Source organism: Pan paniscus, chromosome 15, assembly GCF_029289425.2.
Source record: "Pan paniscus chromosome 15, NHGRI_mPanPan1-v2.0_pri, whole genome shotgun sequence".
Lineage (NCBI taxonomy): Eukaryota > Metazoa > Chordata > Mammalia > Primates > Hominidae > Pan > Pan paniscus.
In genome coordinates, this window is record NC_073264.2 from 94,609,499 (window position 1) to 94,628,573 (window position 19,075).

The window sequence follows — 19,075 nt, forward strand, 5'->3', positions numbered from 1 at the left end:
AAGTTGATTTTCTCTCCTTCTGGTCTTACAGTTAGAGGCTTTCTTTAGATGGTTGGCCTTCCTTCCCTGTCTACTCATAATTAAGGGCTGGAACTAAGAAGCTGACCTGAGCATGTTAGAGGGCCATTTACTGGGGGCACCCCTGGTGTCACTGTCTTCAGACCTTTCCTCTTTGACTTAGTCAGATTCACAGAAGGAAGGAGAAAAAAAAAGAGGCTTCCAGTCTCCAGCCTGAAGGGTAAGGGTCTAGCTGCCAGGGGTTGGAGGGCAGGGTTTGGTTCTGCTCTGCATTAGCATTTACACTTCATATAGCCAGCAAATCCCCTTGGTTAGGTAGATTATACTGGCTTTCCATTCTGTTTGGTCTCTGCCATTCCGGAGACCCTCTGATGTGTCTCTCTTCTGGCAATGAACTTCAGATATTCTGAGTTGAGGAGAGGTGCTCTCTCAGGGCATGTGAAGTGGGGGAGAAAATTTAGGGTTCTAATTGCTCTTAAACAGTTTTCAGCCAATCCCCCACATTTTTTTTAGCACCCTCTTCTGCCCCTTACCTCCTATTCCAAAGCTATCTGTTGCTGCCATTTCCGTGCCTTTTGAGAAGCCTGAAATGCACACTAGTTGGTTCTTGGCTTTGGAATCAGTTGGTTCTTAGCACTGCTACTGGACTGGGATTTGACTTTCTCTGGTCTGCCAAGTCAACTGCTACTTGTCTATTAGCTTTCAAGCTTCCAAAAATGATCTTGCTTTGTGTTTTCTTGCCTTGTCTCCTTTTCTTCTTGTCTTTGAAAAATCCTTTTACTGTAATTTGGTGACATTTTAGTTGTGTATGTTTTAGATGATTGTCTTCACTTTGCAGTCCTGACCCAGAACCTTTCTCTTACTTTTCCATGCCTAGCATCTTCTCATCCTTCATGTCTTACTTAAATATTATCTCTTCTGAAAAGTCTTCCAGGACTATCCTGTGTCAAGAAGGCATTGCCCAACCGCTTCTTTAGTCTGTATTTGAGTCTCTTGTAATATTTTTATAGACCTTTAAAAAGTATTTACTGTCTTTTCGTTCATTTTTCACACTTTCTCATATGCTGCATGACATCAGGGACTGTGGCTGTCTTGTGCACTGTTACATCCCCAGCAACTGGCACATAGTTAACTACAATGAACATTTACTGAATGTGTGAAAGAACAGATTACAACTGGACTGCATGATTTTTTTTTTTTTTTTTTTTTTGAGACGGAGTTTTGCTCTTGTCACCCAGGCTGGAGGGCTGGAGTGCAATGGCGCGATCTCGGCTCACAGCAACCTCCGCCTCCCAGGTTCAAGCGATTCTCCTTCCTCAACCTCTAGAGTAACTGGGATTGCAGGTGCTCACCACCATGCCCAGCTAATTTTTGTATTTTTAGTAGAGACAGGGTTTCGCCATGTTGGACAGACTGGTCTCGACCCCTGACCTCAGATGACCCACCCGCCTCGGCTTCCCAAAGTGCTGGGATTGCAGGAATGAGCCACTGCACCCGGCTGAATTTTTTAAATTGATAACAATTTTCTCAGTTTTCTCATCTGTAAAAAAATAAGAGCAGGGAAATGCAATAGCACCTACCTCATAGAATTGTTGTGAGGCTTAGAGAGTTGAAAGGATAAAGTGCTTAGAACAGTGCCTGGCACATGGGAAACACTATAACAATGCTATTATAGTTATAGTTTTAAGAGTCTTAAAAGCAGTCTTTAGAGAGTTGTAATTTTATATTTAATTGTTGTTCAATTTTGTTCAAGTTAAAGAAAATTTTGCTGTGTGATGGACTGAATTATTCTTCTGAATTCTGTAGTATGTTCTGAATCAAAGTACATCTGAATTTTGACTCCAGGTTGATCACGAATGGCAACTTGAATTTTAGCACTGTCATGGAAGAGAATTGTGCTTCCACAGGAAAGTGGATCCCAAATAATTCCCAGAGGTTTTCCACATAGCCAGACATTTAAGGACGGTGCTGGCTATGATGCATCTTCTTGTTTAGGCAATTCTGGGCTATCTGTGTCTTCTTAGGGAGTAGAATTTATTTTCAGTGCAATCATTTTGTTTTGAAATTGAGCCACATTGATTGGATAGGTGGTTGATAATTCAGATATGTCTTGAGTATTGCACTTAGCTGTAGAAACTTAAAGAATGATTCATAGTTATCAGCCTTCGTATATCCCTGAAATTATTTGATTTTCACCAAATAATTCCTCAGTTCTTCAAAAACCTATGATTTTTTAAGTAGAGAGCTCAGTGAAATTCAGTAATGAGAGATTAAATAATTTTCTAGTTTTCATTTGCTAAATCCATATATCTGAATTTATACTTTCTTGAAAAGATCACTAATGCTCTTGTTTCTCTCCCCCACTTGCAGTTTCAAGTACAATAAGCACAGTATTCAGATATCTTATCTCATCAATTAGAAAGTGCAAGCTCATAAGTCACTCTTTCAGTGGGGTAGGAAGTACTTAAAATTTGGCCTCAGATTCTCTGATTTTAAAATCTTGATCTGAGGAAGCTGCTTAGTAAACTTTGAAAAATAAGTCTTTATAACCTAACCCAGTTGCATCAAAATAGAATAGATTTTCATATTCTGTTTCAAATTATTACATATCCAACATTCAACTTGAAGAAAATTCACTGCCTGTATTAATTTCTTCATCACATCATGAAATGAATCTGACTTTCAAAGTTTCTAGTACAAGCTCTCTTGACCAATAGTGCAATAGAAACTGGAACAGAAACCTCCTTTTTTGAGGAGGAATAGATTGTTTGAGGGGAATAAATTGTTTTTCCCTTTTCTTCATTGCAAGTGTCCCATCTCTGGGACACGTGAAGCATTTCCATGTTTAGACTTTTTAAATCTTTTTTTTTTTTTTTTTGAGTCAGGGTCTCGCTGTGTCACCCAAGCTGGAGTGCAATGGTGCCATCATGGCTCACAGCATCAATCTTCTGGGCTCAAACCACCCTCCCACCTCAGTCTCCCAAGTAGCTGGGACTATAGTTATCACCATGACACTTGGTTATTAAAAAAATTTTATTTTGTTGAGATGGGGTCTCACTGTGTTGCCCAGGCTAGTCTTGAACTCCTGAGCTCAAGCAATCCACTTGTCTCAGCCTCCCAAAGTGCTGGGATTACAGGCATGAGCCATCACATCTGGCCTAGACTTTTTTCCATTGACAGGTGTTAGGTCTTACTAATTCATGTATGAAAGCTAACTAGATGATTTTATGTATGTATGTATAGATGTGTGTATGTGTATACATAATTAGTGTGCTAAAGTGTGCAGTGGGGGTCACAGCTAGTTCAAGTGTTTCTTTTGACATATCAGAAAATGGCTCTATCATTTACCTCCTATGTGATCTTGGGCAAGTTACTTAACCTCTCTGAGCCTCAGTTTTTTTGTTGGTAATGTGGAAATAATAGCAATACAACTATTATTTTTCTGTTTACCAGCATATAGTAAACATTCAGAATTTAGAATTATTATTGTGGTTATTGTGACCTTCTAGAGGTGAGGATTTTGTCTTATGTTGATATATCAAAGTACCTCATTAATCAATATCTGATGAATGAATAAGAACACTGATATCTTTCCTTTCACTTTTGCTGCCTAACTTGTTGCTAATGTCTAAAATTCTCTAGACTGGACATTTTGCTTTTCACATGTTAAATGCTAAGAAATTTAATTGAATAATGTATGTGGAATACTTTGAAAAATGTAAATGGCCATACAAATGTAATGGATGATGATGATGATGTTGATGATGCTAATGATGATGATAGCGTTGGAGTCACTTGCCAAAGAACAGGAATGTTCTTTGCTGACTTCCCCTGTCTGCTGAAAGTGCCAGGTAAAATTTGCTACCTGGAACCAAAACTGGCTGAAGACTATGTATGTAAGTATGCAAATATTTGGAAGAGCTTAACAATGCCATTTGTGACATTTGACATCCTTTGGACTGTTCAGCCTCTCTACCTGTGTATCCTCTTCCACAACCCTTCATTTATGTCTTTTATGAGGTTTTGCTTTCAGTTAAAGAAGATGACCTTCCTCAAAAGAGAAGATCGTTCTTTGATTAAGGATTTGCAAAGAACTCTGCTTGTCTGCTACAGTTGTCAAACAGTGCATTGTTGCCTTGTTCTCTCCACATCTCCATTTCTGAATATATCTTTTTTATTTGCTGCATTTGTCTTTTATTCTTTACAAGATAAGTCTCTGAATATAGAACTAAATTTTAGTACCACATGCAGCAATAGAGTGTGTGTGTGCGTGCATCTGCATGCGTGCGTGTGTCTGTGTGTGTGTGTAGGGGGCTATTCTTGATTTTATTGATGACACAAGATTACTAGTATGTCTTATATCTTCTTTACTCCACAGGTTACACTATTTTAAGGGACAGAGGTTTGAACTGGGAAAGGAGAAGAAGAGAAACTCACCTGTAATAGCTAATTACAGTAGTAATTTATTATCTACTATGTGCTAGTCATTGTGCTAGGTAGTTTATATATGCAATATTTTAAAGTACTTATAGCAACTCTGTGAGATAGATATGATTACCCCCACTTTATAAATTAGGAAATTGAGACTCAGAGAAGCTCATGACTTTATCCACGTTCTCATAGTAAATGGAAGAGCCAGAATTCAAATAAACCCTGGATTTGGACTCTTGGTGCCTCTGTTTTGTTTTGTTTTTCCCATCAGTACAATGGATTGTGTGTGTGTGTGTGTGTGTGTGTGTGTAAAGCTCTCATTGTTGAGATGAGGCAAGGAGGAGGGTTCAGGTGACTCTTGTAGGAGCTGCAGAGAATTACAGATGTATGATGAGGTGAATGATGAAATACTTGGAAAAGCTGGAACATGTGGCTAGAAATGGAAACTAAGAAACCCCAGGGCCCATATTCTCAGTGTTTGTGTGGTTTTCCTTAGGAGCCTGGTGAGTGCAGGTGATAGTTGCTAATCTGGGAATGAGGGAAGGGAGCATATGGAATTTGGAAAATACCCCTCAAATCTTGTTTGGCTTCTGATATTAAAGGACTTATTTGTTATGTTGAGTATGATAATAGTATGTGATTATATTCTTAATGTCTTTATTAGTGAGAAATTATATGAAAATATTGATAAGTAAAATAATGTGATGAATAGGATATGCTTTAAATACTTAAGCAAGAAAAAAAAGAGAAAGAGTGGAAGGGGACAGATGGTGACTATTGAAGGTAGATCATGAGTGTCTGCCAGTGGGGTAGCCTGGACACCTACCCTCAGGGCCTCTTCTCTGTGGCTCTAATCCAACAGAGGAAGGGAATCTGACTCATTCTGAATAGAATAGGGCCAATGTTAGCTGTGCTAAGCTCTGTATTTTTTCTACTGCTCCTCCTAAGATTATTTTTCCCGAAAGGTCCTTCTTAGGGATGTTCCTCTATGAAGGGTGTTTCACTTTCCTGCACCCAGAGGTACATAGCTCTAATCTCAGTCAAGACTGACTCAGAGAATGAAAAATATTTATATGCCTCTGCTCTGAGTGTTCTCTGAGCTGGTCAGGGTGAAAGTGGGGCACATATCATCCTACAACCATGAGGCCATGCCTGGCTTCTCACACAGTTAGTTCCTTAGAGTGGGGCTGTCTGTTTGGCCTTCTGACTCTGGAATGGGTATTCTTTGATCTCACTCCATCCTTGAAGATATGATCCCATCCTTATTCCATTCTTAAGCTTTCAGCCAGACCAGCTCCATACCCCAAAATGGATGGTGGTGGAATTGGGGGATTCTGGAGGAAAGTGATACAAGTAGTTCTTGTGATACAAATTGTTCTTCCTATGAGTAGTAGGAAGAGGAGGTAGTGGAAACTTTAGTGTTATAGCCAAGATTCAAAACTAGCCCATGAAAGGAAAATAAATTCTAAACTGCTCCATTGTACCAAGAGTCATGTGGCAATTTATTCATTCATTTCTTCATTTCTTCATTCAGTCATTCAACAAACATTTAGGACCAGACACTTATTAAATGCTGGATGTGCTAAAATTAAAGAGACCGTTTCTGATCTGAAGGTTCTAGTAGCCTAGTGGAGGAGACAGCCATTGAGTTAATAATTGTAGCATGCGTTGATAAATGCCATCCATGATAGAAGGAAGTCCTGTGTGCTATGAAAGTGCTGAGGAGATGCATGTAATGCAGTTTGTGGGAAGGTTAGTTACCTACTGGGGAAATGGGTACAGCTAAGCTTTAAAGAACTCTTAGGAGTTAGCCAGGCAAAGAAGTGTGGATTGCATTCCTGTAGTAGAGAATGTGTCTAGAAACATGGAGGAGTAACAGGATCATGAGTTAGAGTTTTTGCAAGTCAGTATGACTGAAGTGTGGGACACAAGGAAAAGAGGCCGAAGGTGAAACCCGACAGGTGAGCAGGGAACTCTTCATGCTGGGCTCGATATGCTAAGTTAATTGTTTGGATTTCAATCAGCAGAAAATGAGGAAGATTTGAATTTGAGAAACATCACACTGGGTGTCATGTGGAAAAAGGATCGAAAGGGAATCAGTCTGGACATCACAGCAATTAATCTAGGGAAAAGATTACACAAGCTTGAATTAAGGTGATGTCAATGTGGCTGGAGAAGAGGGTAGACCCTGGAGTTGATTTCTAGATAGAACCAATAGGGCCAATAAGTAGATCACTAGTCTACATGAAGGACGCAAAAATAGTGAGTAAAGACAGATATGCAGTGGCAGGTAATTGAGGAGGATGTCTGATTCCTTATTGATCCATCAATCAAGAGAAAAAAATAAAAAGGTTTCAGGCATAATTTTTACTTAAACCATTGTGGTGAATATAACAACACACATTTGTGAAATATGTCCAAATCCTCTTTATGTATGTCTAACATTTCTTAATGACAGCTTAGAATGAAAAGAAGATGAATGCCTTAAAAGGGGGCAATGACAGAAAATCATCTACAAAATCTTAGGCTTTATGTCACGCAAGAAGAAACCAATAAAAAATTAAGATGGCATTAGGACATATACTATCAAATCGACAATATTAATAACTAGCACTGGCAAAGAATGGGGAAAATGTTACTTTAATTTCTCATTTAGCAAAAACAGAACAGAACAAACAAATAAGAACTCCTGAGGCTTATACATATTAAATGATTTGCTTGAAGTCACACATAGCTGTAGGTGGGAACTCACATTCCCTCCCAGGGATCTCTGCAGGGCGTTGTGATAACATCATGACTCAACATGTTTGGGGTCTAAGTAATTAAAACTAAAGTTGGAGTAGCCAATTTGCAGGAAAAAAATGAGTACTGCAAATGATAATGAAGAACCTATAAAATTTTGGGGGGTTCCATAGGAATGAGAGATGGAAGGGAATAAATCAAGAAAAAGACTACTGCATTATTTGCATGTTATACAAGCAAATTTCATCTCGAAATTACTTATTAGTGTAAATGATATTAGAAATTTAAAGCAGTTATTTAGGGAATATTAATAGGACTAAAGATAATTGACATTTAAACTTTCAATTCATTTCAACCACTGTGCTACTGTTGACCATCTGCTATGTACCTAGCATTGTGATAAGTCCTAAGGGAGTACAAATGTAATATAAGATGGTTTTGTCTCCAAGGATCTTAAAGTGTTGTTAGGGAAACTAGATTTGCACACATGAAACTAATTTAGAACCACCTAGAACAGTTTATAATCAGTGAAATATTTATATAATGAAGTGCAAAAATTTTGGAAGCAGATATAACATGCTCTCGGTAGTCAGAAAAGGGAGCTATTGATAATGTCCAGAGTCAATTAGAAGGCTTCACTCAAGGCTGCAGTGCTGTGGCGTGATCTCAGCTCACTGCAACCTCTGCCTCCTGGGTTCAAGCAATTCTCCTGCCTCAGCCTCCGGAGGAGCTGAGATTACAGGTGGGTGCCACCAAACCTGGATAATTTTTGTATTTTTAGTAGAGACAGGGTTTCACCATGTTGGCCAGGCTGGTCTCAAACTCCTGACCTTGGCCTCCCAAAGTGCTGGGATTACAGGCATGAGCCACTGCATCCGGCCAATGTAACTCTTAAGATGAGCCTTGAAGGGTGAAAGGGGTCTGATTTTTCAAGAAAGTAAAGGGCAGGACTAGTGAAGTAAACGTTTTGTTTTGTATTTTCTAAGAAATAAATAACTAGTCTAATATTCTAAATAGTCTAATATTTTGTCTGCTCACTGCAGTTTTACTTAGTGAAATATTGGAAACAACCTAAATGCTGAACAATAGAATAGGGGAAGTGTCCATATTTCATGCTAAATCTGTATCAGTGAATATTATTAAACCAGTAAAAATAATTAAAGAACAATGTAGTCTGGCGGAAAAGCATGGCTTGCAGCCTGTTAAACTATCAGTTTTATACTTATTAGCTTTGTGCCTTTGGGCAAGTCACTTACTGTTTTTGAACTTTGGTTTATTCAACTTTTAATGGTAATAGTAGTGACCACCTTGCAAAGTTATTGTGAGGGTTAAAAATAAACATATAGGGCCGGGCGCGGTGGCTCATGCCTATAATCCCAGCACTTTGGGAGGCCAAGGCGGGCGGATCACAAGGTTAGGAGATTGAGACCATCCTGGCTAACACGGTGAAACCCCATCTCGCCACTGTACTCCAGCCTGGGAGACAGACCAAGACTCCGTCTCAAAAAAAAAAAAAAAAAAAAAGGCCGAGTGCAGTGGCTTACGCCTGTAATCCCAGCACTTTGGGAGGCTAAGGCGGGCAGATCATGAGGTCAGGAGTTCGAGGCCAGCCTGACCAACATGGTGAAACCCTGTCTCTACTAAAAATACAAAAAAATTAGTCGGGTGTGGTGGCGTGCACCTGCGATCCCAGCTACTCAGGAGGCTGAGGCAGGAGAATCGCTTGAACCTGGGAGGTGGAGGTTGCAGTGAGCCAAGATCGTGCCACTGCACTTCAGCCTGGGCAACAGAGCAAGACTTCTCAAAAAAAAGAAAAAGTATATAGAGCACCTGGTGCATAGTGGATGCTCAAGAGATGTTATTCACACTTAATGATGTATATACTCTGCTGGTATGTAAACAGGTACTGTCTTTCTGAAGGACGATTTCTTAATTCTTACCGAGAGCTTTAAAAATGAGTGTTTTCTGTATGACTCAGCAATCCCATAACTAAAAATTTATTCTAAGGAAATAATTAAAGATGTGTGCACATCTGGTCACACGTGGCACCTCACTCCTGTAATCCTAGCACTTGGGAGGCCGAGGCAGGAAGATCCCTTCAGTCCAGGTGTTCGAGACCAGCCTGAGCAGTATAGTGAGACTCTGTCTCTACAAAAAATAAAATTAGTAAGAGAAAAGAAAAGAATATTCTTTGCAGCATTGAATAGAATACTGGAAAACACCCCAAAATCTCACAAATAGATTATTGGTAAAGTAAATTACGATTCTCTTACATAAAGGAAATTATAAAACCATTAAAATGATGATATAGAAGTGCATAGAAAGTGAGGAAAACAGATTCTAAAACTATACACAGTTTAATCCTATTCTGGTAAATGTATATTTATGCAGAGAAAATTTTCTAGAAGGATAACATGCCAAAATGTTAACTACAGTTGTTTCTGAGTAGTGGGCCCTTTAGGTGATTTTTATCTTCTTCATGTTGCTTACCTGAATTTTTTCCTTTTATGATAATGAGGATTGCTAATTAAATTTTTCAAAAATAGGGATGGATCTCTGTTAAAAATTTTTAGTGACATAGGAAAATGCTTAAGACTTAAAGAGGAAAGATTTAAAACTTACGTTTTATACAATCCCAATTTTGTTAAGTATTTTTTAGTCTATGACTGAATTTTGCTTTTATGGCTTTTGCTCTCAAAAAGTAGCAAAGCTCCCAAGAAACGGTGAGGATAGAAGGGGCCGTAAAATATCAAACAGAGATTAAATTTGTGTATGCACAGACCTCTTTTGTTTTTTTTCTTCATTTTCATCACAGTTTTAACAGTTGGCCTTCTGGGCTATTTTTATAGACAAAGTTGAACTGCTGTAAAAAGCCATTCTTTCCCTTCCTGCCTTGTCTACTTTCATCCTTACTAGGAACTCAGCAAATTCAGTACTTAATAGGCACCGAGGGTATACAATGGTGAACAAAAAGCTCACTGTTCACTTAGAAAAGACAGTCAACGGTCACCTAAATAAATACACCATTACAAATTGTGCTCACTACTCTGGACAAAACTGCAGAGTGTTACACAGAAAGAAATGAAGGTGGAGATCAGGGAATCATTTTGGACAAGGAAGTTTGCAAAGACTTCCATAATGAGGAAGGGACACTTAAAGTCAGTTTTGAAGTATGAATAGGAGTTAGTCTCACAAAGTGTGGAGGGAAAGCACTCTATGAAGAGGGACAAGGACATAGAAAGGTTTTCAAGCAAAAAAAAAAAAAAAAAAAGAAAGAAAAGAAAAGAAACACAAAAAAACAAAAAACGGTGTTAAGGAAAAAACGGGCTAGGTGTGGTGGCTCTTGCCTGTAATCCCAGCACTTTGGGAGGCCGATGCGGTCGGATCACTTGAGGCCAGGAGTTCGAGAACAGCCTGGCCAACATGGTGAAACCCCGGCTCTACTAAAAATACAAAATTAGCCAGATGTGGTGACCGGCACCTGTAATCCCAGCTACTGGCAGGGCTCAGGCAGGAGAATCACGTGAGCCTGGGAGGTGGAGGTTGCAGTGAGCGGAGATCGGGCCACTGCACCCCAGGTTGGGTGACAGAGCAAGACTCTGTCTCAAAAAACAAAACAAAACAAAACACACACACAACAATGTCTGGCTCTTGTGTCACGACGTTAGGTTGGAAGATAGGCAGGGACTTTGACCACACTAAGGAGGATTTGGGATTTTGTCCTGAAGACAGTGGGCAGCCCCTGAAGGACTTTGAGCAGTGGTTACTGTTTATGACTGTATGAAGCAGTTTATAATTTAAAAAGATCTGTTTGGCTGCTCTGAGGAGAAGGAGTGGAGAGAGGCAAGAAGAAATCTGAAAAATGAGTTAGGAGGCTGTTAGACTTGATCAGGAAATGCTGCTGCTGAGTAATGACAGTGACGATAAAGAACAGAAGACAGTTGGGAGATGTATTTGATAGGATTTAGTGATAAGACTTAGTGATTAATAGGACTTAGTAATGGATTGGATTAGAGGAGTGAGGTACGGCGGGGAATAGGGTCTGTCAAGGATGAGCTTTAGAATGCTTTGCTTGAGTGACTTGGTGGATTACACAGATGGTGGAGTAGGTTTCTTTCTTGGGGGAAGGGAGACCTAAGAGTCAATGTCAGACATGTTTTCTTTGAGATATTTATAAGATTCCCAAGTGGAGAAATTGAATCTATGAGGCCTGTTATTCACAACAGCTACCCACCTGGGATGGAGACAGACCTTTCAGAGCAGTTGGCCCCTGGATGGTCCTGACAGTCCTGTGGATGGATGGGATTGCCTATGGAGAGAATATTGAGAGAGAGGAACAGAGAGTCTAGGACTGAGCCCTGATGAATTCCAACACTTAGATATCAACTAATAGGGGGAAGTGGCAAAGCACTTGAAGAAGGATACGTTCCAGGGGAGGAAGAGCAGGGGAATGTGGGGTCTGGGACGCCAAGGGGAGAGAGTTTCAAGGAGGGAGGGAGGGATTGACTGTACAGAATGCTCTGAAAAGCCTAGGAAAATGGTGATCGGAAAATGCCTGATGGATTGGCAATGTGGAGGCTCTAGATGATTGTGGGAAATGGATTCAGTGCAGTGGTGGATGTGGGAGCCAAACTGGAGTGAGTGGAAGGAGGAATAGAAAGTGACAGAGAGAGGAGAATGTGTGCACGACTCTTCATCATCTTGGCTCTGAAGGCAGAGGACCGTCGCTGGAGGGGAATGGAAAGGCAGGAGAGAGGTTTTTTCTTTCCCTTCGACAAGAGAGATTCTACAGTTTGTTTGAATCCTGGCAGGAATGATTTAGCAAAGGAGGAGAGATTAATTTCATAGGAGACACACTGATGGATGGAGAGCCCCAGTGAATGCTGGGATTGGTGTTTGACAGGACAAGGAAAGGAGCTGCTAGTAGGTTTTTGACATCTACTATTTAATATATGTGGAGTGTATACCAGGCACTGTGCAAAGTATCCACTCGCACCGTAATCACAATAGCACAGTAATCACAGTAGCCCTGTGAAGTTGATATAATTATCCCCATTTTACAGATGAGGAAATTGGGCTTAAGTGGAGATAGATCCAAGGCCTTAAGTCAGAACTGTTTGATTTCAGAGTTCATATCCTTAACTCTTACTAATAAGATTTCCTCGGGGCTGGGCGCTGTGGTTCATGCTTGTAATCCCAGCACTTTGGGAGGCGGAGGCGGGCGGATCACGAGGTCAGGAGATCGAGACCATACTGGCTAACACGGTGAAACCCCGTCTCTACTAAAATTACAAAAAATTAGTCGGGCGTGGTGGTGGGCACCTGTAGTTCCAGCTACTCGGGAGGCAGAGCTGGTAGTGAGCCGAGATCGTGCCACTGCACTCCAGCCTGGGCGACAGAGCGAGACTCCGTCTCAAAACAAAACAAAACAAAACAAAAAAAGATTTCCTCTATGATGGTGTATTAGTTTGCTTCAGCTGCCATAAAAGTACCACAGACTGGGTGGCTAAAACAACAGAAATGTATTTTCTCACAGTTCTGGAGGCTTGAAGTCTGAGATTGAGGTGTTGGCAGGTTTGGTTTCTCCTGAGGCCTCTCTCCTTGACTTGCAGATGGCTGCCTTCTCTCTCTGTCCTCACGCGGCCTTTCCTCTGTGTTCCCACATTTCTGGTATCTCTTATGTGTCCTAATCTCCTCTTAAAAGGACAGCAGTCAGATTGGATTAGGGTCCACCACCGAAACGGCCTCATTTTAACTTAATCACCCTTTTAAAGGCCTTATCTCTGGATACAGTCACATTTTGAGGTTAAGGTTTCAACATATGAATTCTAAGCGCCACAAAATTCAGTCAATAACAGATGGCTTTTTAAAGTATAAGGAAAGGGGTGGCCCCGGGGGGAGTTTTGAAGATAGTATAACTATAATTGAAGAGTGTAGAAGAAGGAGCTTACTAGAGAAATGTAGCCTTAGGGTCAGTTGAGGTTGAAGATCATTCATTTATATCTATTGGGCCCAATTATTCGAGCCTCCGCAGCAGCAGTCAGGTATATGTGTGGAGTAAAGAGGAACCCTGCTTTGATGAGGCTGCTGGATGCTCACATGGGCTTATTAACCAGCCAAATGACCACCTCTCGTGCACAAAATTGAACTGTAAATGAGTTTTATTCACATCCTTGGCACAAGTACAAATTACTATTTGTCATGGACCTTTTTGGCTGCTCTCAAGTTGTTGAAAACGTGGATGTTAAATCTATTACTGCTAAGATTTTGTTGCATTCACCAATGCACAAATTGGCTTGAACATTTTTTTCAATCTGTTCTAAAAATGGTCTTTCATGATTACTCACCACTCTCTTCCTCTTTCTCTATCCCACTTTCTTTCTTCCTTTTTTTTCTCCATCTTCACTTATCAACAATTTATTGAGTACCTACTAGGTGTCTGGCACTAAGGATGAAGAGTCCACAATCTATCGTATGTCTATATGCAGGTATATATGTGTATAGTGTACATATATATGCAGATATGTATACTCTCTATATATCCTAAAGACCTGAGTGATAAGTGCTGTTACTAAAGTATTAATTCATTTGTTCATTTAATCCTATGAATATATTGAGTCCCTACTAAGTGCCAGACAGTGTGTTAGGCTTGGGATAGAGCCATGAGTAAGGTATAGTTTCTGCCCTTAAGAAATTTACAAGCTGGTATAGAAAAACAAGCAGGTAAGTACACAGAGACAATGCAATATGACTTTTGTAACATTACAAGATCTCAAAGAAAAAAGTGACTCTTGTCTCTGCTTTGCTGTGCATATTTGGGTACCTGTGGAAAGGAGCTATTGCTGCATTTTAATGAAAAGAGCTATAAAAAGAACATCCTTTCATTTCATAAACATTTTTGAATGCTTGTAATCATTGTGTAGTGATGGTTTTATAGCTCTTGAATTATGAGCAAGCCATTGAGTTGAGGGATTTGTGAGTTTTTTCCTCATTTGAACTTATTGTCCATACCCTGTACTATTATCAACTCCTTTTCTTAGGTGATGGAATGATTAATGGTATTCCTGAAATACTCTACAGAAACCTGCTGAATATTAAAACTTGAGAAAAGTCACAGTAATGCTTCATTACTGTGACAGTGGGTGAGCAGACAGCATGTGCTGGCCTAGCATATATCTCGGATATTTGGAACTTGGAACTATGCATTAATGTGGGGATTTTCTTGTAATATGGTTTTTGAAATATAATGAATAGCAGATCAAAAACACTGAGAAGGAAATGGACTTTTGTAGATTATGCAATCAAACTGTTTTCAAGTATCACCTATTATCTCAGGAAAAAAAGTTATTTACTCTCAAATATTTATGGAGTTAACTGAGATGATGTTTATAAACTTGTTGCTTTCTTTGGAGCTGATGTGTTACATAGACTCAAGGTATTATTATCTGCAATCTAGACTTATTTCTTTGGGAAAATGCTAACCATATTATGGAAATAGTTCAGGTAGTGGAAGAGAGAAAAGGCAAATCTGATAAATAGTGTATGTAGGATTTAGAATCAGTGATTAACCTGGTAACTGCTGGAAATTGCTTTGATGTCAAGCAGTGGACGTTCACATTCATGTGGATGTCACGTTCACGTGGACATAATTTCAGAATCATATTCTAGAGTGTGTCATAGTGGAAAGATCACTGGATTGGGATCAGGAAATCTAAGTACTAGTCTGGCTCTGCCATTGACCACCTATGTGCCTGATTTTCCCCATCTTTAAAAGGAAGTGGTTATGGGAAGAGGTCTCTAAGGTCCTTCCAGTTCTGATATTTTGTCATTCTCTGCTTCTACGTCCCACACTTATCAAAAGGATTTTGAGTTAGAATGCATCCAGGGGCTTATTTCCTTGGGTTATTGGGAACAGCAGGCCTTGCTTCTCCAGGACTTGATATGTCTTCTGTTAACTGCTGACAGTGAGCCATACCACCTAAAAGGCTCCCTTAAAGATTGAAAGGACAAATGGACAGTGTTGAGAACTCTGTGGAAGAGGAGACCAGAGAGACGTTGATCATCATGGCTCCTTGGGATTTGCAAAGAGGAATGACTAGAACGGGGTCCTTCACTACAGCCAGGTCAAAGGTCAGGTCAGGAATGTGGACAATGCTGGTGACTCCAGGTAGGTCTAGGAGGGTAAATAAATCTATTGAGTCCCTCCTGAATCTTGAGAAGATCTGGGCAGCCAAGCTCAGAAAGCTATTAGGAAGTCTCCTAATTTATGAGATTCTTTGGAAGAAAAATGTGACATTTATTTTTTACATTTTTATTAGTGCACGATCATTGTATTCTTACTTAACACTCATCATGTTAATCTACTCTTAACATATTCTCACAGCTAAAGCATTTACTAAACACACTTTCATGATCACATGTTGAGTTAATAATCTGACTTCAATTGATGCCATTGTGCAATGGACTCCCTATATTTTAGGATTTTTTGAGTGTTGTAGAAAGACTTTTCAGTTTTCTCCTTCAGTTTTAGTTAAGCAACATTAAATGTAATTCCTTGGCAGAGACTTATATCTATTATTATTTTGCTAATAATAAGCCAACTTGGGGGTGATTAGAAAACAATTTGGAGTACTGCTTTTCTTAGTGACAAAAACAAGCAATAGATAATTTGTGAATAGGATATTAAACCAGAAAACTAAGAATAATTTTGTGTGCCGAATACAATTAAAAGAAATTAAAAGTTTTTTTGTAATTGTTTCTATCATGGAATTCTATTAAAAATTTACTTATGTTTCTTAAAATACTGATTAAATTCTTGTTTGTAATCATTTTAAAAAATGACTGTATGCCTAATACATATTACAAGATGATTCTTCTCTTTCTTTTTCTTCTTCCTTTTTTTTTTTTTTTTTTTTTTTTTTTTTTGCTTTTATCTAGTTGCTTCCAAGATCCGGTACTTGCAGGAATATCATAACCGGGTTCTCCACAACATTTATCCTGTACCATCAGGAACAGATATTGCAAACACCTTGAAATACTTTTCTCAGACCTTGTTAAGGTAAGCTTTACAATATCCTCTACTTTGAGAGAATTATTAGGTAGTATTGCTGAATTTATTGGGATCTAAATTTTTATTGAATTGCAAGTTTTAAAGGGCCTATGTTTTCTAGTGCTCTGCCAGAAGAGTCTGCACTCAAGTTCTCTGGGTGTATGTAGCAAATTGGATCCCAGGCCCAGCTGAAAAAGATTGGTTGCCTGGCTACTGCCTGCTTTCCCGCATTGAACATCTTTTCAGGGGATCTTTAAAATGATACAGTTCTATATTTGGCACTAATATAGAGTGGGATTAAAAGGATAGCCTACAATTGCTTAAAATTAATAATTGGAAACACTTTTGGTCTAAAAGCAATTCAGAATTATGTGGCATTTTAGGTTCATCATTAGCATTTTCTATTTCCCTAAGTGTAATATACAGTGATAATAGTTATTTTTAATTTGGGTAACACTTCACATGTTCAACATGCTTTGCCTTGATAATGAAATACTATGAAGGACAAGGGAAAAAAATAGGGCTCTTTTTCTTTTGTCTACTTTTACTGTAAGGTAGAGATAGGAGGGCCCTATTTGCTCCACGTATCTTGATTAAGAAAACAGAGCAAAGAAAGCTGAACTGTTCAAGTAAAGGCTCAGTTGTTTTCAGAAATAACATTGAAGAATTCAGAAGAACCTCTCACGTTCCATTAAATTCCAAGATGTGGTTTCTCCATTACCACAGTCTTCTCACTTCAAATCTGATTTTGGCAACACATAAATTGGCTTGGTACTGTTTCTTTTAGCTGTACAGAAGCAAAAATTTTGTAAGACAGATATTAGGAGAACACAGATTTGCAAAGACTAGTGGCACTGGAGTTTCTAGCAGTCGAAGGCTTTGCCACGGGAAAAGCTGAATGCTTTGTGGATGGAAGCTTCATGCGATCAAGTCAGCTACGAATCTTTTGCAGTCCTCCTATCTTTCTGTTCTTATTTTTTGAAATATCTTTCCTTCTTTAGAGTCCTTAGTGATCCTGTTCTATATTGAAGGGCTCCTGCTTATCAGATTCATACATTTCATACTTGCACGGTAAGGTTAGGACCTCTTACAGGATATTTTCCTTCTTCTCAAATTGTAGTGGAATAATTAGCCCAATTTTCATAGTGATCATCAGAAAAATTTATGAATCAAGGCATCCAATTCTGTTCTCTTGAATTCTTCTTTTGTCTTTGAGGTCCAAGTTCTCAATGGGAAACAGTTTCCTTTATGACAAATTCTGAAAGTTCTCAAAGCGAGAGACACTTTTCAGTAGGAAGCATGCTGAATTCCATTTGCCAGGAAACTGTAATATCCTAGTTGGCACCTCAGAGCTTGCTGCTTAGGTCTTAGTGATTGTGCCCAAGAGTTAAGGAATTTAAAATATTGAAAAGTCATGTTTGCAAGACGTAAAGATTCCATTTTCTTGAGCAGTGGACCATTAGAATATGATCATAGGTGGTAGTATTTTAGTGGTAAAACTGGTAGTTTGTTCAAGTAGCTTGTTGGAGAAGATCCTATGCAACTGAGCTGAGTTCATTTTCAAACGGAGGCAACATCAACATGTACTGCTAACGGTAATAGTAACAATTGCAACCATTTTTTTTAAAACTAGAAGTACAGAACTGTTGATACGTACATCCATAACAATCGTATTTGTACTTCTTCATTTTATTTATGCTATTAGAAAGTTCAAGACAGCCAGACATGGTGGCTGGCATCTATAATCCCAGCTGCTTGGGAGGCTGAGGTGGCAGATTAAAGGAAGTGCTTAGCACCAAGATTTGTCATCTTTTCAGAATTTAAGTGAATTTAAGTGGAGATAATGTTAGCAACCAGAAGTCTCAAACTTGAAGTTTGAGACCAGCCACAAGTTTGAGATCAGCCTGGACAACATAGTAAGACCCCATCTCTAAAAAAATTCTTTTAACAATTAGCCAGGTGTGGTGGCATGCACCTTTAGTCCAAGCTCCTCAGAAGCTGAGGGAGGAGGACTGCTTGACCCTAGGAGTTTGAAGCTGCAGTGAGCCTTGATTGCACCACTGTACTCCAGCCTGGGTGACAGAGCGACACCCTATCTCTAAGATAAATAAATAAATAAATTCAAAGACAAATAATATGGTCAAAGTATTTGGTGTCCAAGATTATTGGCAGTAAGATTTTCTACTACAAACAAGATTTTCTACTGCAAAATTATTATATATTGTTTAATATTATGAAAGCATTTAATATGATCTTTATGTTCAGAAGCACTTCTTGCTTTCAGAACTCAGGTTCTTGGGGAAAAATAACAAGAATAAAGAATTAGAGATGAATTCTCACAAAGTAACTATTTATCTTTCTATGTGGATATTCTCAATGAAGTTAAAATGGTTTTTATTTGGTTAAAATATGCAACTTGAAATTTCAGCAGCTTCACTTGAGTCAGGGTTGCATTTTTGGAGCAATAGTTCACGGTATTTGTGCATGCATACAACTCTCATGATTTTAGTAGAGTTTTGTACCTATTTCAAAAGGCAGAAATTAGCTTAGACATTTAACTTCGATTTATTTAATTCGTAGGAGGGGAGAGATTGTATGTTACCATAGTTGACTATAAAATCAGTTGAAGAGTCCACATATGTCCACTTGGCTCATAATTAGACTCAAATTTGTGTTCATGGGCATTCCTTAAACTCTAGTAGTGGAAGGTGAGTCCTGCATGTTATTTAGCTTGCTAGCCCTTGTGTCTGGAGCAGTGTTTAACCCAGAGAAGGGGATCAGTAAATGTTTGTTGAATTGAATTGAGTTGACTTTAGTCCAAATTTCATCCAGCGT

The 19,075-nt window shown here is 39.0% G+C and overlaps 1 protein-coding gene across 18 annotated transcripts in view; it reads left to right on the forward strand.

The window, feature by feature from the left end:
• UNC79 (unc-79 homolog, NALCN channel complex subunit) overlaps nt 1-19,075 on the forward strand; it is a 310,032-nt gene that overhangs the window by 53,746 nt on the left and 237,211 nt on the right. For 8 of the 18 annotated variants that reach the window (XM_008958223.4, XM_008958227.4, XM_034938044.3 and 5 more), the window contains exons 1-2: nt 293-15,358; nt 16,129-16,249. In XM_008958223.4, the coding sequence (XP_008956471.1) occupies nt 15,202-15,358; nt 16,129-16,249 (278 nt within the window). In that variant the 5' untranslated portion in view covers nt 293-15,201. Of the gene's footprint in view, nt 1-291; nt 15,359-16,128; nt 16,250-19,075 lie in introns of those variants that run through there. The other 10 variants (XM_055097973.2, XM_063596389.1, XM_008958226.5 and 7 more) reach the window with 3 other exon arrangements.